This window comes from Schistocerca piceifrons, chromosome X (genome assembly GCF_021461385.2).
Source record: "Schistocerca piceifrons isolate TAMUIC-IGC-003096 chromosome X, iqSchPice1.1, whole genome shotgun sequence".
In the NCBI taxonomy this organism is placed as follows: Eukaryota; Metazoa; Arthropoda; class Insecta; order Orthoptera; family Acrididae; genus Schistocerca; species Schistocerca piceifrons.
The window spans coordinates 923,113,137-923,130,668 of NC_060149.1; the positions used below are offsets into that span (position 1 = coordinate 923,113,137).

General features: G+C 35.4%; 2 protein-coding genes across 2 annotated transcripts in view; one reads left to right on the forward strand and one right to left on the reverse strand.

Moving 5' to 3' along the window:
* The window catches only part of LOC124721732 (guanine nucleotide-releasing factor 2), a 387,271-nt gene extending 372,819 nt beyond the window's left edge, over positions 1–14,452 (reverse strand). The window contains exon 1 of the mRNA XM_047246831.1: positions 14,297–14,452. Within this exon, the coding sequence (XP_047102787.1) occupies positions 14,297–14,333 (37 nt within the window). The 5' untranslated portion in view covers positions 14,334–14,452. The remainder of the gene's footprint in view (positions 1–14,296) is intronic.
* A 113-nt stretch (positions 14,453–14,565) lies between these two features.
* LOC124721552 (leucine-rich repeat-containing protein 57) lies at positions 14,566–17,074 on the forward strand. Its single transcript, XM_047246584.1, has one exon. The coding sequence runs from the start codon at positions 14,757–14,759 to the stop codon at positions 15,468–15,470; it is 714 nt and encodes a 237-aa protein (XP_047102540.1). The 5' UTR covers positions 14,566–14,756; the 3' UTR covers positions 15,471–17,074.
* The last annotated feature ends 458 nt before the right edge of the window (positions 17,075–17,532 follow it).

Below are 17,532 nucleotides of genomic sequence, written 5' to 3' on the forward strand. Positions count from 1 at the left end.
ATATATAATTCATTATGTCTTTTAATTATCTACTTCAGTCTTTTATTAACAATTACACAGTTATTCTAAATAAATGTACCATGGCAGCTGAACACTTGGAGATACACACATTCAGATCACACCTCCACCACCCCCCTCATCCAGATTCAGTGGGACAATGTGTGTCAAAGCTTCTCAGTCACAGAATGTGCCACTACACAGTTGACAGAATGTAGGGTAAATAAATTAGACAATAAAAAATAAAAATGAGATAATGATAGGAGTAGTATATGCAAATAATTATCACAATTTTTATCACTCAATTTTTTCATTTCTGTTGGAGGCTGGTAAAGACTGGCATCTGCAGAAGTGTGGACATCTTTAACTACAATAGTTAAGGAAGTGTTATTCAAGTTCGAATGATTTTTCTGTCTAATGTCCCTTGACAGATCGCACTGTAAAGGGGTGAAAGCTGAAAATTCAAGAAAGCTGAACAAATGCCTGCATAACATGTACCGGGTGATCAAAAAGTCAGTATAAATTTTAAAACTTAACAAACCATGGAATAATGTAGATAGAGAGGTAAAAATTGACACACATGCTTGGAATGACATGGGGTTTTATTAGAACAAACAAACAAACAAACAAACAATAAAAAATAAAATTACTAAGTTCACAAAATGTCTAACAGATGGCGCTGGACAGCAAAACGTCAGTGACTGCACATGACAATCGTGTATAAAAGGAGCTGTAATGAGAGAGAGAATCAGATGCGCCAGCAGTCACAACATGTTGACGTTACCTGAAAAGGCACTTTAAGTGAAGCTGTATTATCAGAATGGGGAATGTGCTAGTTCAGCATTACGATCCTATCACCATAGGAAGGGGATTCGATTCGAACGGGTAAAGGTCCGTTGACAAATGCAGCTGTGGCGAGAATGATTCTGAAGTTCAAAGCCACAGGTTGTTTAGACAAAACATTCCCATCATAATTTACATAGGTTACCTGATCAGTTGATTTCTCAAATCAGCATAGGCCTAACTAATATTTGAGACTGAATACTTACTACAAATATCAATGTTGTCGTACATAGAATTAAATAACACTACATGTAAAGGTAACACAGCAGATATTACAGTAGTGGTTTTCATCTGTATGATTAAGGTCACAAATTTTCACCCTTTCCTTAGTACAGGTCAGTAACGCAATCTAGTGTGATGGACTCATCCTTTGGTAGTGACTAAAGGCCTGGTGCTGTAAGACATGTTCACCACCAGAAAATTGCCAGTTGCGGAAAGAGAGAATGTTGGATACATTTCCTGATCATATATGGTGTTTTTATTTATCATGCAACTTGTAGCATACTTGTGGACAACATTTATTACTAGTCTAACACAACTGTAGTGGAAATCAAATAACTCATCAGTAGGACACGACTCTGATTACAGGAAATTTAGCTGTTCAGGCCCTGGCTAATTGTGAAATTTGTTTTCGGGTCAATCCATATGAAGTGGTCCAGGATGGTTGCTTGACCATTTTTAAATATTTTAATTTTTTTATATGTGATTGCCCTACATCTGAGAAGTTCAAAACAGTATTTTAAAATAATTTATCTTAAACCTTTACTGTATGGTGGCCATTTTTATTTGTACGCAAATGACGATTTTTCAGCCTGGAGACATTAGCAAAAATTTGAATATCTCTGCACTGGGTTAAGTTACAGCATTGCAATTGACATGATCGTTTTTAGAAAAGTGTCCTCTACAACATTGTCTATTACACAAAATACCCTAAATTCAAAAATAATCAGTCAAAATGCCCTCCAAAGTTTGGTATCCAAATTTTCAAAAATCTACTTTTTAGGCCCTAAAATAACAAACAAGGAGTGATTTATGAGAGTCTATCTTTTTCCTATAGTTAGATATCACACACTACTAGCCTCATGTAGAGAAAGAACACTTACAAATGTTTCCTTAATTTTTTATTAATTTTTGAAATTTGAAAAATTTTCATTTTTTGTAAAGTTTGGGTTTAGTTATCTCAGGTGGGACAGAATATAAAAATATGATTTTTGCACAGTTTGTACACCAATATGATAGCAATGTACTGTAAAACTCAACATTGATATCTGACTGAACAAAGATATGAATTTTTGAAAATGAGGAAATAATTCACATTACTCTGCAACTGATCTTATGGCTGTTGCCTATTTAAATGGTTTATTGTTTCATTGTGATAAAATTTAATTGTGACATATATTTAGTTAACACTATTGCCCAATATTCATTTAGTTTATTTATTTTTAATAATGCAAAATTAAACAATAGGGGCTTTCGCTTTTGTTCTATGGTAATAAAAATGCTCATTTACGTTTAGGTTTATTGTCAATAAAGAAGTACATTATTGCTGGGTGTGGCATTGTAGAAGTATATTATTGCTGGGCGTGGCATTATTGTAGTCAGTCTGTTCTGAAATTCTGTTAGAATGGATGTACATACTTCATCAAGAGTGTAGAATGTGTTATGTGCTTTGTTCTGTGTGTAATTTGTAAAACTGGAATGCAATAACGTTGATGAACAGTGCTCTGTTGGACAGATAGCAAGTGAAGTGTGTTACAAAACAGTTTAAGGTTCCGTTTAAAAAAAACTTGAAAAATGTCAATGACTTTGATGAAGTTAGACAAACTTTGTCTAAATTTCGAGTAAGTTGTTCTGTAACATCGCTGTGTGAATATCATGATAAGAAATATATTATGAAGTAAATCCAAATTTTTGGAAGAAAGTGCTGTGATCCACTTAAAGTTCATAAAAGGCCTATTACTAAAGATTTGAGGGAAATAAAACTTGAACATTTGTTCTTGTTTATGAGAGTGAAACAGCTTCCCAAGTGATAAGTAATGTGATTCCTGGAAATTTCCTGTGCCCAAATTGTTACTCAAAAATATTTATTGTGAATTCAGAAGCAGAACCATGTAACCTTGTTAATGACCTTTATATTCCTAATGAGGAACCTGTTAGCATATTGGATTTTGCTTGTGCTAAGTTAGACATATCTCCTGATTCGAAAATAATAAATTTAAGTAGCAGAAAAAGAAAAGCAGCTATTGAGAATAAAGTACAACAAATTTCAGACAAAATTAGAAAAGACTTGGAATCATGCTTAAATAATACAGATACCAACATTATTTCTAAAGAAGAAGAAAACCTACCACCAGAATCATCTGACACTGAATATTTGAGATTAATAGAGAAATTAGAAATTAAATGTTCAGTGACATCTAAAGAGGAAAAAGTTAAAAGTTTAAGTTTGCTCCCTGACTCATGGTCAAGAGAAAAAAAAAATTCATCAATTCAATGTTTCTCATCATTTGGTTAAACTAACCTGAAAATTAGTGAAAGAGCAAGGCATTCTTCCAGTTTTAGAAAGAAAAAGGGTGTAGGTATAAGTGAAGAAACAATTAAATAGATCCAGCAGTTTTTTGAAGATGATGAAAGCAGTAGACTGTGCTCAGGTTGCACAAAGATAGCAAAAGAGTTGTTATAAATGGAGTTAAAGTAGCAAAGCAGAAACGACTAGAGCGGTCAAATTAAAATGAACTTTATGTAGTTTTCAAAAGTTATCATTCTGAATGCAAAATTGGAAGGTCAAAATTTTGTGACGTCCGCCCCAAGTGGTGTATTTTGGTTGGATCCTCAGGGACACACTCTGTATGTGTTTGTTTATATCATCAAAACGTCAAACTGATGATTGCGGGTGCAAAACTCAGTGATCTTAACTACAAAGAGTTACTAGATTTAATGGTCTGTGACACTAACAGTTATGACTGCATGATGAGTTTGTGTAATAAATGACCTGGTAAGGAAACTGTTATTGAATTGTTTCACGAATATGGTGAAGAAATGCCAGACAGTACTACCTACAAACAGTGGGTCACAACTGATAGGGCAGAAATGATAACAGTGATTAAATCTCAAGAAGAGTACTTGGAATCTTTAATTGATAACTTACAAAAACTCAAAAGTCAGCACTATGTTTCTGAAATCCAAAGTAAGTTTTTAAAGGACAAAAAAGCACAACTTCAGGAAACTGAATGCATAGTGCTAGCTGACTTTGCAGAAAATTTTACATTTGTGATTCGGGATGCAATACATGGGTACCACTGGGTCAATGACCAGGCAACAGTAATCCATTTATTCTCTACTTTAAAAATGAGAAAGATGAAGTTTGCAGTTCTTCAATTTTTCTAAGTGACTACTTGGAGCACAACACTTTGGCTGTACATATATTTCAAAAGTATGTAATAAATTACATAAAAGAAAATTTTCCCATAGTTGAGAAGCTGATATACTTTGCAGATGGAAGTAGTCATCAGTATAAAACAAAGAATTTTTCAAATCTGTGCAACCACATAGTAGACTTTGGGTTGGAGGCTGAACACACAAGCGTCCAAGAAAAGACTCAGGTCATAAAACATAAAAGAATGCTTAAAGAGAAAAACAGTAATGCTTTTAAAAGTAAACTATCATCTGAGGAATGGCAACTAGTTCTTCAGCAAAATTGGTCCGAATAGAAATGGGCCAAATTTTATGATATTGTTTAACAATATCATAATTTTTGCTTCCCAGTGAAAGAAATTAATTAAGTAGTAACTCAAGGACAAAAGGTAAAAAACACCAGACTGACTCTTCCAGCTTACATGATTAAACTCAGGCTAAATATCAAGGATCTAAGTGTGCTACATAAGTCAACTAAATTGCAAATATTTAAAGATAAGTAGAATCAAGCTAAAACATAATTTCAGGAACAGCTCTCAAATTTAAGAAAACATATCCTAGATAAGGAAACAGCTCAGTCAACAAATATAGGGAAGACTTCATTAAATATAATAAATAGATATCGCAAAGCCACCCTTAAGTTAGATGCTCAAATTGACAGAATCCAACATGAAGGAAACCATATTAATGATCCTGACAAAATCTGCAATATATTTCATGAATATTCAGTTAATAACGCACTTCTGACTCGGATGGTTAAGCCTTACCCTAGGCAGGAAACTACTTTTGAATTTAAGGAAGGGAGTATGGAGGGAATAGGAAAAAGGATGAATAACTTAAAGAATAAGACCTCATCTTGCTGGGATGGACTGAGTAGTATTATAATTTAAAAAAATGCAATAAGGAATTAGTTGGAATAATTACCCATATGATCAACAGTAGTATCAGGGAGAACACATTTCCAAATTTATTGAAGAAAAGTATAGTTAAACCTGTGCATAAAAAGGATCGAAAGAAGAGCTAACAAACTTCAGGCCCATACCCCCAATACCAATTTTTTGTAAAATATTTCAAATTGTTTTGTTGACACAACTTATTGATTATTTCACAAAGAATAATTTACCAGCAGAAACACAGCATGGCTTCAGAAAACATCACAGTACCATTACGGCAATTACTGAATTTCTCCACAAGGTGTATGATGCCCTGGATGAGGGAATGCAGACAGCAGGGATACTTCTAGACCTTACTAAAGCATTTGACCCAGTGAACCATGAGCTACTACTTACTAAATGGAAACTTACAATATACATGCCACATCTATACAACTATTGATCACTTATCTAACCAATCGTAAGCAGTGTACAAAGCTGAGTTATGAAATTAATGATCAGATCAAACATTTCCAATCCAGCTATGAAACAGTAAAACAAGGTGTACCTCAGGGCTCTGTCTTGGGCCCTTTCCTTTTACTGGTCTACATTAATGATTTAGAGGCACCTCTGTACTCCCAATTAGTAAGTTATGCAGATGATACCTCACTTTTGTTCTTTTGCAAACAAACTAATGACTTGACATTGCCTGCAACTGATGGCTTAAGTCAAATAACAACTTGCTTCCATGATCAAGCTCTACAAGTCAATATTAGCAAATCCCAGCTATTACTATTTAAACTGGCTAATTCATACTAAACCTGTATTGATAACATAAGTGGCATAAAAAAAAGTAGACACTGACAAATGTAAATTTTTGGGGACATACCTAGACGAAAATCTTAGATGGGTAGACCATATCAATTTTGTATGCAATAAAATCAGCATTTCACTGCACTTAATTAGCAAACTATCAAAATTAGTCTCTGAAAAAACATTAAAAACTGCTTATAATGGGACAATATTTGCATACATTAATTTTGGAATATAGGTATGGGGATGTGCTGCTGATACACACATGAACAGAATCCTAACACTGCAGAAAAGAGCAATCAGGACTATGCATCGACTAGTACACAGAGATTCATGTAGGGAAACCTTTGTACAACATAAATATCTAACAGTATATTTCTTGCATCTGTACAAATTAATGGCATTCTTTGTGGACCATAAAAATAATGAAACTAAGTGCTCTGCTGTGCATACCCATAACACAATACAAAATGATTGCTTCTTCAGAAACAGAGCTAAACTAAAGACAACAGATCATAGTCCTTGGATTAATGGCCAGATATGGTTTAACAAACTGTCCAGTGCTATAAGATACCACAGAGGTAAAGTATTCAAAACGTAATTAAAGTCATTCTTAACTCTCAAATGTTTGTACTCACTGACTGAATACTGATATTAAAATGTAGCTATTCTTAAATGTAGGCCTAACTCTTCTATCTATATAATGTACTATTCTGAGGTGACTGTAATATATATTATTTTTGTAACAACATGCTGTAAATTCAAATACCTATACTATGTGACTGTATGTTGCATTATGAAGTACTGTACCATATATTGCCACGTGCATCACCCGTAAATGGCTTCTTGTACATGTGAATTGCAAATTCCTACTGTTTGTACAAAAATTGTATAAAAATGCGGGTCTAGTGCAGCAGGGGATACAACCCGTCGGCTTTGGACAAGGACGTCACAAGCCGCCAGAGAGCAGTTTCCCATTTTCGCTTTTGCTGTTATGTTTCAGTTACGTTTTTTTACTGATTGCTTAATAAAGTGGATCTGTTTATTCTATCTCGTGAGATTTTTTTTAAAAAAGCCAAAAAACACTTATCAGCCACTGAAGGGAGCTACAACACTAAGAAGAATCGCTTCTCGATTGGACACTTGTGACGTCATTGTCCAAAGCCGACGGGTTGTATCCCCTGCTGCACTAGTCCCAAAAATGCTATGATGTTTGCAAAAGCCAGCAGTTGGTGATTATATGCAAAAAAGATAATAAATAAATAAATGGCACTTTTTTGCATCTAGCCATGGTAAAAATGCATGTGATGGAGTAGGAGGTACAACAAAACGTGAAGTAAGTGAAGCCAGCCTACAAAGACCAACCACAGACCAAATTCTCACGGTACAGGACATGTATGTCTTTTGCAAGGATAATATTAAAGGCATTACCTGTTTTCTGATTAAGAAAGAAGAAGTGGTTCTACATACGAAAACAACACTTCAAACCAGATTTGAAAACTGTATAGCAATAAGAGGAACAAGGCATTTCCACAAATTCCTTGGCATGGCAGAAAGTTCAGTATGTCAAAATAATATAAATGTTAATTTCAGTGATCTTTCCACTTTTTGTATATAATTCAGTACCTTACTTCAATAATAATTGATTACATCCCACCAATATCACACATGAATACGCAACAGCCATAAGATCAGTTGTAGAGTAATGTGAAATTCATATCTTTGTTCACAGTCAGATATCAATGTTGAAAATTTTACAATATGTTGCTATCATATAAGTGTACAAACTATGCTAAAATCATATTTTTATATTCTGTCCCACCTGAAATAACTAAGCCCAAACTTTACAAAATATGAAAATTTTCAATTTCAAAAATCCATAAAAAATTAAGGAAACATTTGTAAGTGTTCTTGCTCTATATGAGGCTTGTAGTGTATGATATTGAACTTTAGGAAAAAAATAGACTCTCATAAATCACTCCTTGTTTGTTATTTTAGGGCCTAAAAAGTGGATTTTTGAAAATTTGGATACCAAGCTTTGGAGGGCATTTTGACTGATTATTTTTGAATTTAGGGTATTTTGTGTAATAGACAATGTTGTAGAGGACACTTTTCTAAAAACAATCATGCCAACTGAAATGTTGTAACTTAACCCAGTGCAGAGAGATTCATATTTTTTGCTAATACCTCTAAACTGAAACCTCGTCATGTGCTTATAAACGAAAATGGCTGCCATTCAGTAAAGGTGAAAGGTAAAATTTTTTAAAAAACTGTTTTGAACTTCTCAATTATAGGGTAATCACATATAAAAAATTAAAATATTTAAAAACGGTCATGCAATCAACTTAATTTTTATTGGACCACTTCATTTGGATTGACCCTTTCAGGAGTGAGTAACAGCACCATTAATATTTAATTGCTTCTACAGATGATTTACAAAATAATGTTCTTAGTTTCGTTACACAGTTTGTTGTGGGCACAATAGTATATAATACTGTAGTGTGATAACGTAAAGTTTGGAAGATTTGGCATGTCACATGACTGGGAAGTCATCAAACCTATTACTGGCTGCCAATGTAAGTGTCAAGTGCAGGACAGAAAAGACGCAAGGTATCAGCATATGCTATAGTGGTAAAATCATGGGTCCCCGAAGCATGAGACTGTCCTACGTGTAACTCTGCTCACCATATGACACAGAGCACAGTGATTAGCACTGGAGCATGAAAACAGCCACTGGACACTTTAAGTATGAAAAACGGTTGCCTAGACTGATTAGTCACAGAACATGTTGTTATATCCAAATGGCTGTGTATTAGCATGTGGAAAATCACACAAGAAATGCAACCAATGGGCGAACAGAGTAAAATAGATGGTGGAGGAACTCTAGTGTGGGGATTTATACATGAAACAGGGCCCTACATGCCTGCTATTTATGAATGACAGAGGAAAGCCACTGTTCGGTCGACAGAGGAAAGCCACTGTTCAGTCATTCACCTGCACCACACCAGCTGCCTATAAACACTCCCCACCCCACACATGTATACCAATCCCATCCCAGAACACTTGACCATCCTATGATTGAGATGGACCTTGGATCCAGCTTCAACCGATCTTTATGAGTTGTGGGTGGTAGCTGCAGAGTCATGGATCAGAATGGCTCCCAAACACTTTCAGTATCTCAATGCCACAATTATCACCACTATCATTAGTGCAAAAGGAGATTTTATGTGCCACTAGATAGATATAGCTAATTCAATAATTCAAGTGTATCCCACATGGAGCAAAGTACATTATGCCAATGTACGATATGAAAATTATAGAAAGAAGTAAGTTTAGAGCTCACCATTTCATCAACAGTGAGTGCTTAGAAACTGCAGGCACAAGTTCAGTTTACTAATATTTCTAAAAGGCTACACTGATATGAACACATTCCTAAAGAACATTTCATACTAACTTGAATTTCTATTAGGTGTTCATAGTCACCATGGCAGAATGTTTTCAAAAATCTCACTAAACAAAGTTTAGGCACCTGATGCCTACAAAGTGATTAAAAAATACATAAGAAGTTCCTAATACTCAACATGTAAAATGTTAAAAATGCACTTATGATGTCCTTGGCTATAACGTCACATGCCGTAATTGGTAATAACTCACATGCTGAATGACAGAAAGAGAATATGATGAATCATGAATCTGTTGTTGGCAGTCAATTAGAATGCTAATTTATAATTTCCTATGGATAAACAGAAAGAACCAGAGATTGTACAGAGTTTCGGGGAGAGCATAAGGGAACAATTGACAGGAATGGAGGAAAGAAATACAGTAGAAGAAGAATGGGTAGCTTTGAGGGATGAAATAGTGAAGGCAGCAGAGGATCAAATAGGTAAAAATATGAGGGCTGGTAGGAACCCTTGGGTAACAGAAGAGATACTGAATTTAATTGATGAAAGGAGAAAATACAAAAATGCAGTAAATGAAGCAGGCAAAAAGGAATACAAATGTCTCAAAAATGAGATCGACAGGAAGTGCAAAATGGCTAAGCAGGGATGGCTAGAGGACAAATGTAAGGAGGTAGAGGCTTATCTCACTAGGGGTAAGATAGATACTGCCTACAGGAAAATGAAAGAGACCTTTGGAGAAAGGAGAACCACTTGCATGAATATCAAGAGCTCAGATGGAAACCCAGTTCTAAGCAAAGAAGGGAAAGCAGAAGGGTGGAAGGAGTACATAGAGGGTCTATACAAGGGCGATGTACTTGAGGACAATATGATGGAAATGGAAGAGGATGTAGTTGAAGATGAAATGGGAGATATGATACTGCGTGAAAGAGTTTGACAGAGCACTGAAAGACCTGAGTTGAAACAAGGCCCCCGGAGTAGACAACATTCCATTAGAACTACTGACAGCCCTGGGAGAACCAGTCCTGACAAAACTCTACCATCTGGTGAGCAAGATGTATGAGACAGGCGAAATACCCTCAGAATTCAAGAAGAATATAATAATTCCAATCCCAAAGAAAGCAGGTGTTGACAGATGTGAAAATTACCAAACTATCAGTTTAATAAGTCACAGCTGCAAAATACTAACGCGAATTCTTTACAGACGGATGGAGAAACTGATAGAAGCCGACCTCGGGGAAGATCAATTTGGATTCCGTAGAAATGTTGGAACACATGAGGGAATACTGACCCTACGACTTATCTTAGAAGAAAAATTAAGGAAAGGCAAACCTACATTTCTAGCATTTGTAGACTTAGAGAAAGCTTTTGACAATGTTGATTGGAATACTCCCTTCCAAATTCTGAAGGTGGCAGGGGTAAAATACAGGGAGCCAAAGGCTATTTACAATTTGTACAGAAAGCAGATGGCAGTTAAAAGAGTCGAGGGACATGAAAGGGAAGCAGTGGTTGGGAAGGGAGTGAGACAAGGTTGTAGTCTCTCCCCGATGCTATTCAATCAGTATATTGAGCAAGCAATAAAGGAAACAAAAGAATAGTTCAGAGTAGGTATTAAAATCCATGGAGAAGAAATAAAAACTTGGAGGTTCGCCGATGACATTGTAATTCTGTCAGAGACAGCAAAGGACTTCGAAGAGCAGTTGAACGGAATGGATGGTGTCTTGAAGGGAGGATATAAGGTGAACATCAACAAAAGCAAAATGAGGATAATGGAATGTAGTCGAATTAAGTCGGGTGATGTTGAGGGTATTAGATTAGGAAATGAGACAAAGTAGTAAAGGAGTTTTGCTATTTGGGGAGGAAAATAACCGATGATGGTCAAAGTAGGGAGGATATAAAATGCAGACTGGCAATGGGAAGGAAAGCATTTCTGAAGAAGAAAAATTTGCTAACATCGAGTATGGATTTAAATGTCAGGAAGTCGTTTCTGAAAGTATTTGTATGGAAGTGAAATGTGGACGATAAATAGTTTAGACAAGAAGAGAATAGAAGCTTTCGAAATGTGGTGCTACAGAAGAATGCTGAAGATTAGATGGGTAGATCACATAACTAATGAGGACGTATTGAATAGAATTGGGGAGAAGAGGAGCTTGTGCCACAACTTGACTAGAAGAAAGGATCGATTGGTAGGACATGTTCTGAGACATCGAGGGATGACCAATTTAGTATTGGAGGACAGAATACACTAAGCAGATTCAGAAGGATGTAGGCTGCAGTAGGTACTGGGAGATGATGAAGCTTGCACAGGATAGAGTAGCATGGAGAGCTGCATCAAACCAGTCTCAGGACTGAAGACCACCACCACCACCACAACAACAACAACAACAACAACATGGTCCATGAAAGAAGTTAGCTGGTATACTGTTGTATTATGTTAGAATTCACCCATTCTGCCAAAATATTTTGCAAAATTAGAAAAAAAACATACCAGTAGGTTACTGCAATGACGAATGGATATCTCAGGCTACTCTACACATAAACAAATTATGGCAATCATATTTTAATGTTGAGACTTGTTGGCTTCATCAATTCACAAGGCAAATTATCACATTTCACCCTCTCCTATGTCTTGGGCTATGGTAGAGGTTAGTCAGTCAGCACACCTAGTTTTATTCCATTCACATTTGTTGGCTTCACCAATTTTCAACTAAATTGTCAATTCAACCTAACCAAGGGCTCAAGCTTTACTGCAGGTCAATTTGGCAACATAAGTAAGCTGCTTTACAGTCATCTAAGAAATACAAAAATTAGTAATTAACATCAAAATTATTAATAACCCGATCAGTAAATGTTATTCTGGTGCTCTCCATATCAAAAACAAATGTAATCAATAATGTTTTTAGCAATTTAAAAGTTAAATGAATAATGGAAAAGCGAAAGCTTTGGGATCTCGTACAACAAAACTGCATTAGTTTTCATAATAGAAATTAAAAGAACTAGTACAATGACTGTGCCAATCAATCATGAGAACACCATACCATACAAACAATGAGGTAAGAAACTTTAAACACTGAACCTATCAGTTGCAATTATGAATCACGATCATTAAGTTGCAACAGCAAGATAAAATGGGGCATCACCATGAGCTTTAATCACACCTGATCTCTATGTACATTGGCAGTGTATAGCATTCACATCAGCTTACTGGATAAAGGCAACAGATGCTCTGCAAAAGACAACTATATGCTGAATACTCTTAAATTCTTAGGTTCAAATGATTGAATGTCACATTTTTAATTAAGCTACATGATGATTACTAAGGAACAAAAGATGGAAAATTGGTTTAACACGATGTTGGGACCAATGGTCAAGGGTCCCAGGTAAACATGAAAAGGATGATAAAGGAAATTAGCTGAGGCTTGGTGAGAAGTAGCCCTACTACTTGCATTTAGTTATTTAGGATAACGGAGAATACGTAAATCTGAACAGTCAGAACAGACTTTGGAACCCAGTACTCCTACATAAACTCCAGACATGAACTAATATTACAGGGCATAAAAATAACATGTTTATAGGTTGCTATGCACTTTTCCTATACAATCCAAATTCATATACTACTATACTGACAATTACACAGGAAGAATGAAATTGGTGCAAAACCCAATCGCTATATTCCTATTTGATTCATATAGGCCTATTGAGGATGAGAAATAAATGTTATTCATAAATTTTTAGAGATGTGGAATACAGAGAAATAGCCCGTGAAAGTTGGACAACCGTTCTTTTCTAGAAAACTGATCCACAAGACACAAAACAAGTTAGGCATTATAAATAATTCACTGAAAGTAGAAATGAAAATACTGTATCATTACAGGGCACCATCTATTCAAATATAATGAGGAAAATGCTGTGGTACTGGTGATAATGGGTGTTAAATGGGAACACCTTCAACATTAACTTTAACAGTTGAATACTGCTTTAAGAAACTGATGCATGAAAAAGAAATATACGAACTATTACCCTCAGAATGTTTTGCAAAGCCCATACTCATTCAGAAAACTGTAGAAATTTAGTAGATTTAGAAAGTGACTTGTCTGCATAATTTACAAAAGTTCGATGGTTAAATAAATATTAGGGCTAAGATTTCCGGTAACGAACGGGCATAAATTATTAATGCTATTTCCCCTGCAGGACATTTAATAGTGTGTGTCCCAGGAGTAATGGTCAATATTCAGGGACATAACAGGAACAATCATTCGAAACAAAAACGAGTCTAGTAAACAAGGGCTCTAGAGTGCATACCTTAAGAGCTATGTTCAGTAGAAGATGCGTGTTTCACAGTAGTATGATGAACAAGTACTAATATCTCTTAAGGTATGCATTCCAGAGTAAATGTTTACTAGACTTGTTTGCTTCGAATGGTCGTTCCTGTCATATCCCCGAATAGTCAACATCCCTCCTGTGACACCCTGCATATCTGCATAAATGAGAACATTTTCTGACGAACAAATTAACAGATACATCAACTTGCTATAGACGGATAACTAACGTAATACGTATGGGGTATAAATGTGGTTCAGCAAACGGCTAGGCATAAAACAAAAAAAACATCAAAAGATCTGACAGAATAGGTTCTTACTTTCACAATGACTTCAGAGAAACCAGAAGTTATACAACTAGCAGCAGGTCATGAAGTCGAATTGTGAGAACTCATTTTCTTCGAAGTCCATTTCCCCACTTCACTCGTACTTCGGTGAATGCAACACTAAAGCTAATTTGACGTTCTGGCAATGTACTCACAGACATTGAGAAGGGCTACGGGGAACACATACTCGTCTCGCACGGAAGATAATTACGCGAATTTGAAAAAGCTAATTCGTGGATCTGTATATTTGCAAAAAATAAAAAAAAAAGACGTATACGACATCAAATTTACGGACATATATACATGACACATACCTGACATATTTTTTTCTGATTTTGGTGTAGCGGACATTGCAGCTGCTCTTCCCGAATTCTTAAGATGTTTCGGTGTTGTTGATACATTCCAAGATCATCCCTTTTCGCATATTTATTCAAACGTCAACACATTACAACAATTAACTACTCCGTCCACCGCCATTTTGCATCCTAACAAATGTGGCGCCACGAAGTGGCAACTTCTTGCAAAAACAAAAAAACAGATGAATGAAGCCAGGCCCAGCAGCAACATATCGATAGATTTGCGATGCCAAATGTCGATATTATGAAATAACAGGCAGTAGGCACGTATTTCTAGGCGCAACTGACGTAGGGAGGCGTAACGAGGCGACAGATATGTGATGTAAATCGTGAATTTTAAACACCTACAAAGTGTCAAAAATAGCCTCAGTGTGTTTAGTTTTTCCGAGTTTGTTAGTATTTGCTGTAGCACGTCAATATGGGAAATTCCGGGTTGAAACAGCATTACGAAACTGCAAAAAAGACTGGTGTATTGAAGATTTCTGATGGATTGGGTGATTTTCCAGCAGGATTTAAGCAGTTAGAACCTCACCTTCGAGTACTAGATCTGGCTGGAAATGTGTTTACAAGTATACCACCCGAAATTAGCGCTTTTAAAGCTTTAAAGCGTTTAAATTTTAACCAGAATGTTTTGAAGTCTATACCTGATGAAATTGGAGACCTTTCGAAGCTTGAATGCTTGTCTTTGAGTACAAACAAACTAACTCGTATACCGGCGTCTATAGCGCAGCTTTCTCATTTAAAAGAAGTTTATCTCAGTGAAAATCGGATTAGGGACTTCCCAGTGGTATTTTGCAAATTGAAACAGTTGGTTATGCTTGATTTATCCAAGAACAGAATCATGCGAATACCAGACGAAGTGCAAGACCTACAAGTGCTTGAACTTAATCTGAATCAAAATCAGATTTCAGAAGTGTCAGAATCCATCGCAAAGTGCCCACGTCTTAAAACTTTGAGACTCCAGGAGAACTGCCTACAATTAAATAGTATACCTAAAGCAATTCTGACCGAGTCCAATATATCAATGATTGCTGTAGAAGGAAATCTGTTTGATATGAAAAACTTTATGGAACTAGAAGGATATGATGTATATATGGAACGTTACACAGCAGTAAAGAAAAAGATGTTTTAAAACACGCTTTGTCATCTTTCCCGTGACAGGGACCTGCACATTAAAAAGATATATTAAATTTGACCTTTACAATCATTATGAAATGTGTGGATATGCGGCAACTGCTACATACATACTTACATCCAACGATTTTATGCACAAGAAACTTGTACTATAGCAGTGTGATATTTCAAGCTTAGAAGCAAGAATTTATATGTCTTATTGAACTTTGGACATACATTCCAATTTGAATAACTGTTGAATAATTGTTCTGTGGCATTTTTCATAGTTGGTATGTGAGATATGCACATAACAACCCACCAACTGAGTCATCAGAGATGTGTGTGTTATAGAATACAGCTTTTCTGTATGTGCCTTGCAATTTTTGTTATTTATAACAAAAAATGTGTTAAATATGAAGTGAACTTAGGCTTTATGCAACACTACAGGACAAACTGGTATCATAACTATCATTTCTTATTCACATTCATTGGCTTTGCCAACATTCAATCATTTTGTCACCTTCCAACTTATCCTAGACCTTGTGATAAGGCTGTCATCACAATGAAGATTTCAAGGACACCGTCACACACTAACCATTATCTACACATCACTGGAAATGTTTCATTGGCAATAGTGGCTCAGAAAACCTTCTGTGCCACTGTTGAGCTTACAGTTTTCTCTTTTATGGTATTATGATCCTCCTGTGATTTAAGTAGAAAAGTAGTTAAGGTACAGGATTTTCATTTCCGTCCCAATTCCTATCCATTCTGAACTTCAGATCATTCTCCAATAACCTTATTCTCAGTGGAATTTTATATTATAAAACGTCCTTTTTATAATTTTCATTTTATTTTTCCTCTTTGATTTTCTGCTTTGTTGCAAACACTATTTAAATCACAATACCATAATTACAAATAGTTTGCAACTGTGTGTCTGAGACAGACAAGATAGTTGCCTTCTTATCTCGTGTTTGACATTACCATTTATTCAGAAGATTTTTTTATTCGTATACTGTTAATGTTAGCCTTAAAATTTTATTGGAATCTCAATTTTATACAAATGTGGACTGCAGTGTTTTTTATGTTTACATGAAAATTGCTGTGGTTTTAATATGAATGGTAATTATTTTTGACAGTTATGTAAACTGACTCCTTCTCCCCCCAACATGTGTGTTACACAATGAGTCATGAGCATTAGATTACCAGAAATTTAATTACATCAGAGTATTTTGAATTGTTATCATGTATGTTGACAGTACCTAGTAAATTAAGGTAGGAGGGGCATTACCAGTACTTTGGTATGTTACACTGATGAAGTAAAATTTATAAATATGAAAAAAAGAAAACTTTGTAATTTTGTTGTTGCATTTCAATCATTTTAATTCAAAATGTATTTACAATTTTTTTTAAGAAACTGTGCTCCTGCCATATGTATTCAATGTTGTTTGAATTCTATTGACTATCTTTTAAATTATTACCAATTACCTGTTGTTAAGGATATTGTGTAATACAATTTTCTTTTCTTTCTACTGCAGATCAGAGTTCACTTTGCAGTAAACTTAGTTGTAACCCCCCCCCCCCCCCTGCTCTCTCTCTCTCTCTCTCTCTCTCTCTCTCTCTCTCTGTGTGTTTTTTTTTTTTTTTTTTTTTTGCAGTTGACACTGTTGGAGTACTGTACCTGTCAAAAATTTTTAATGGAAGAAAGTTGTAAATATCAGACTTAAAATTAAGAGTGTATATGCATTTTAATTTTTGTAGGTATTGGAAAAATGGTGGCTGATCATGTTACCAGTACAGTGCAGACTGATTTGTAAGTAGAGAAACGCCTGTGGCACATAACAGAGGAATAACTGTAGTAATAATTTGCACAGTGCTCATTGTTTATTTAAATTTTTCACAGTCAGAACAAAAATTATAAAGCCCTCTGTTAAGGTATGCCATAGGTGCTGGTGTGGTGGTTAAGCATCTGGTAACATTTTCTTGTCTGTGATGTAGGAGTGAAAGTGAATAAAAGAAATACTGTTATTACATACCTTCATGTTATGAAAGTTTCGTATTTTCTGCTTAATGTACACACATTT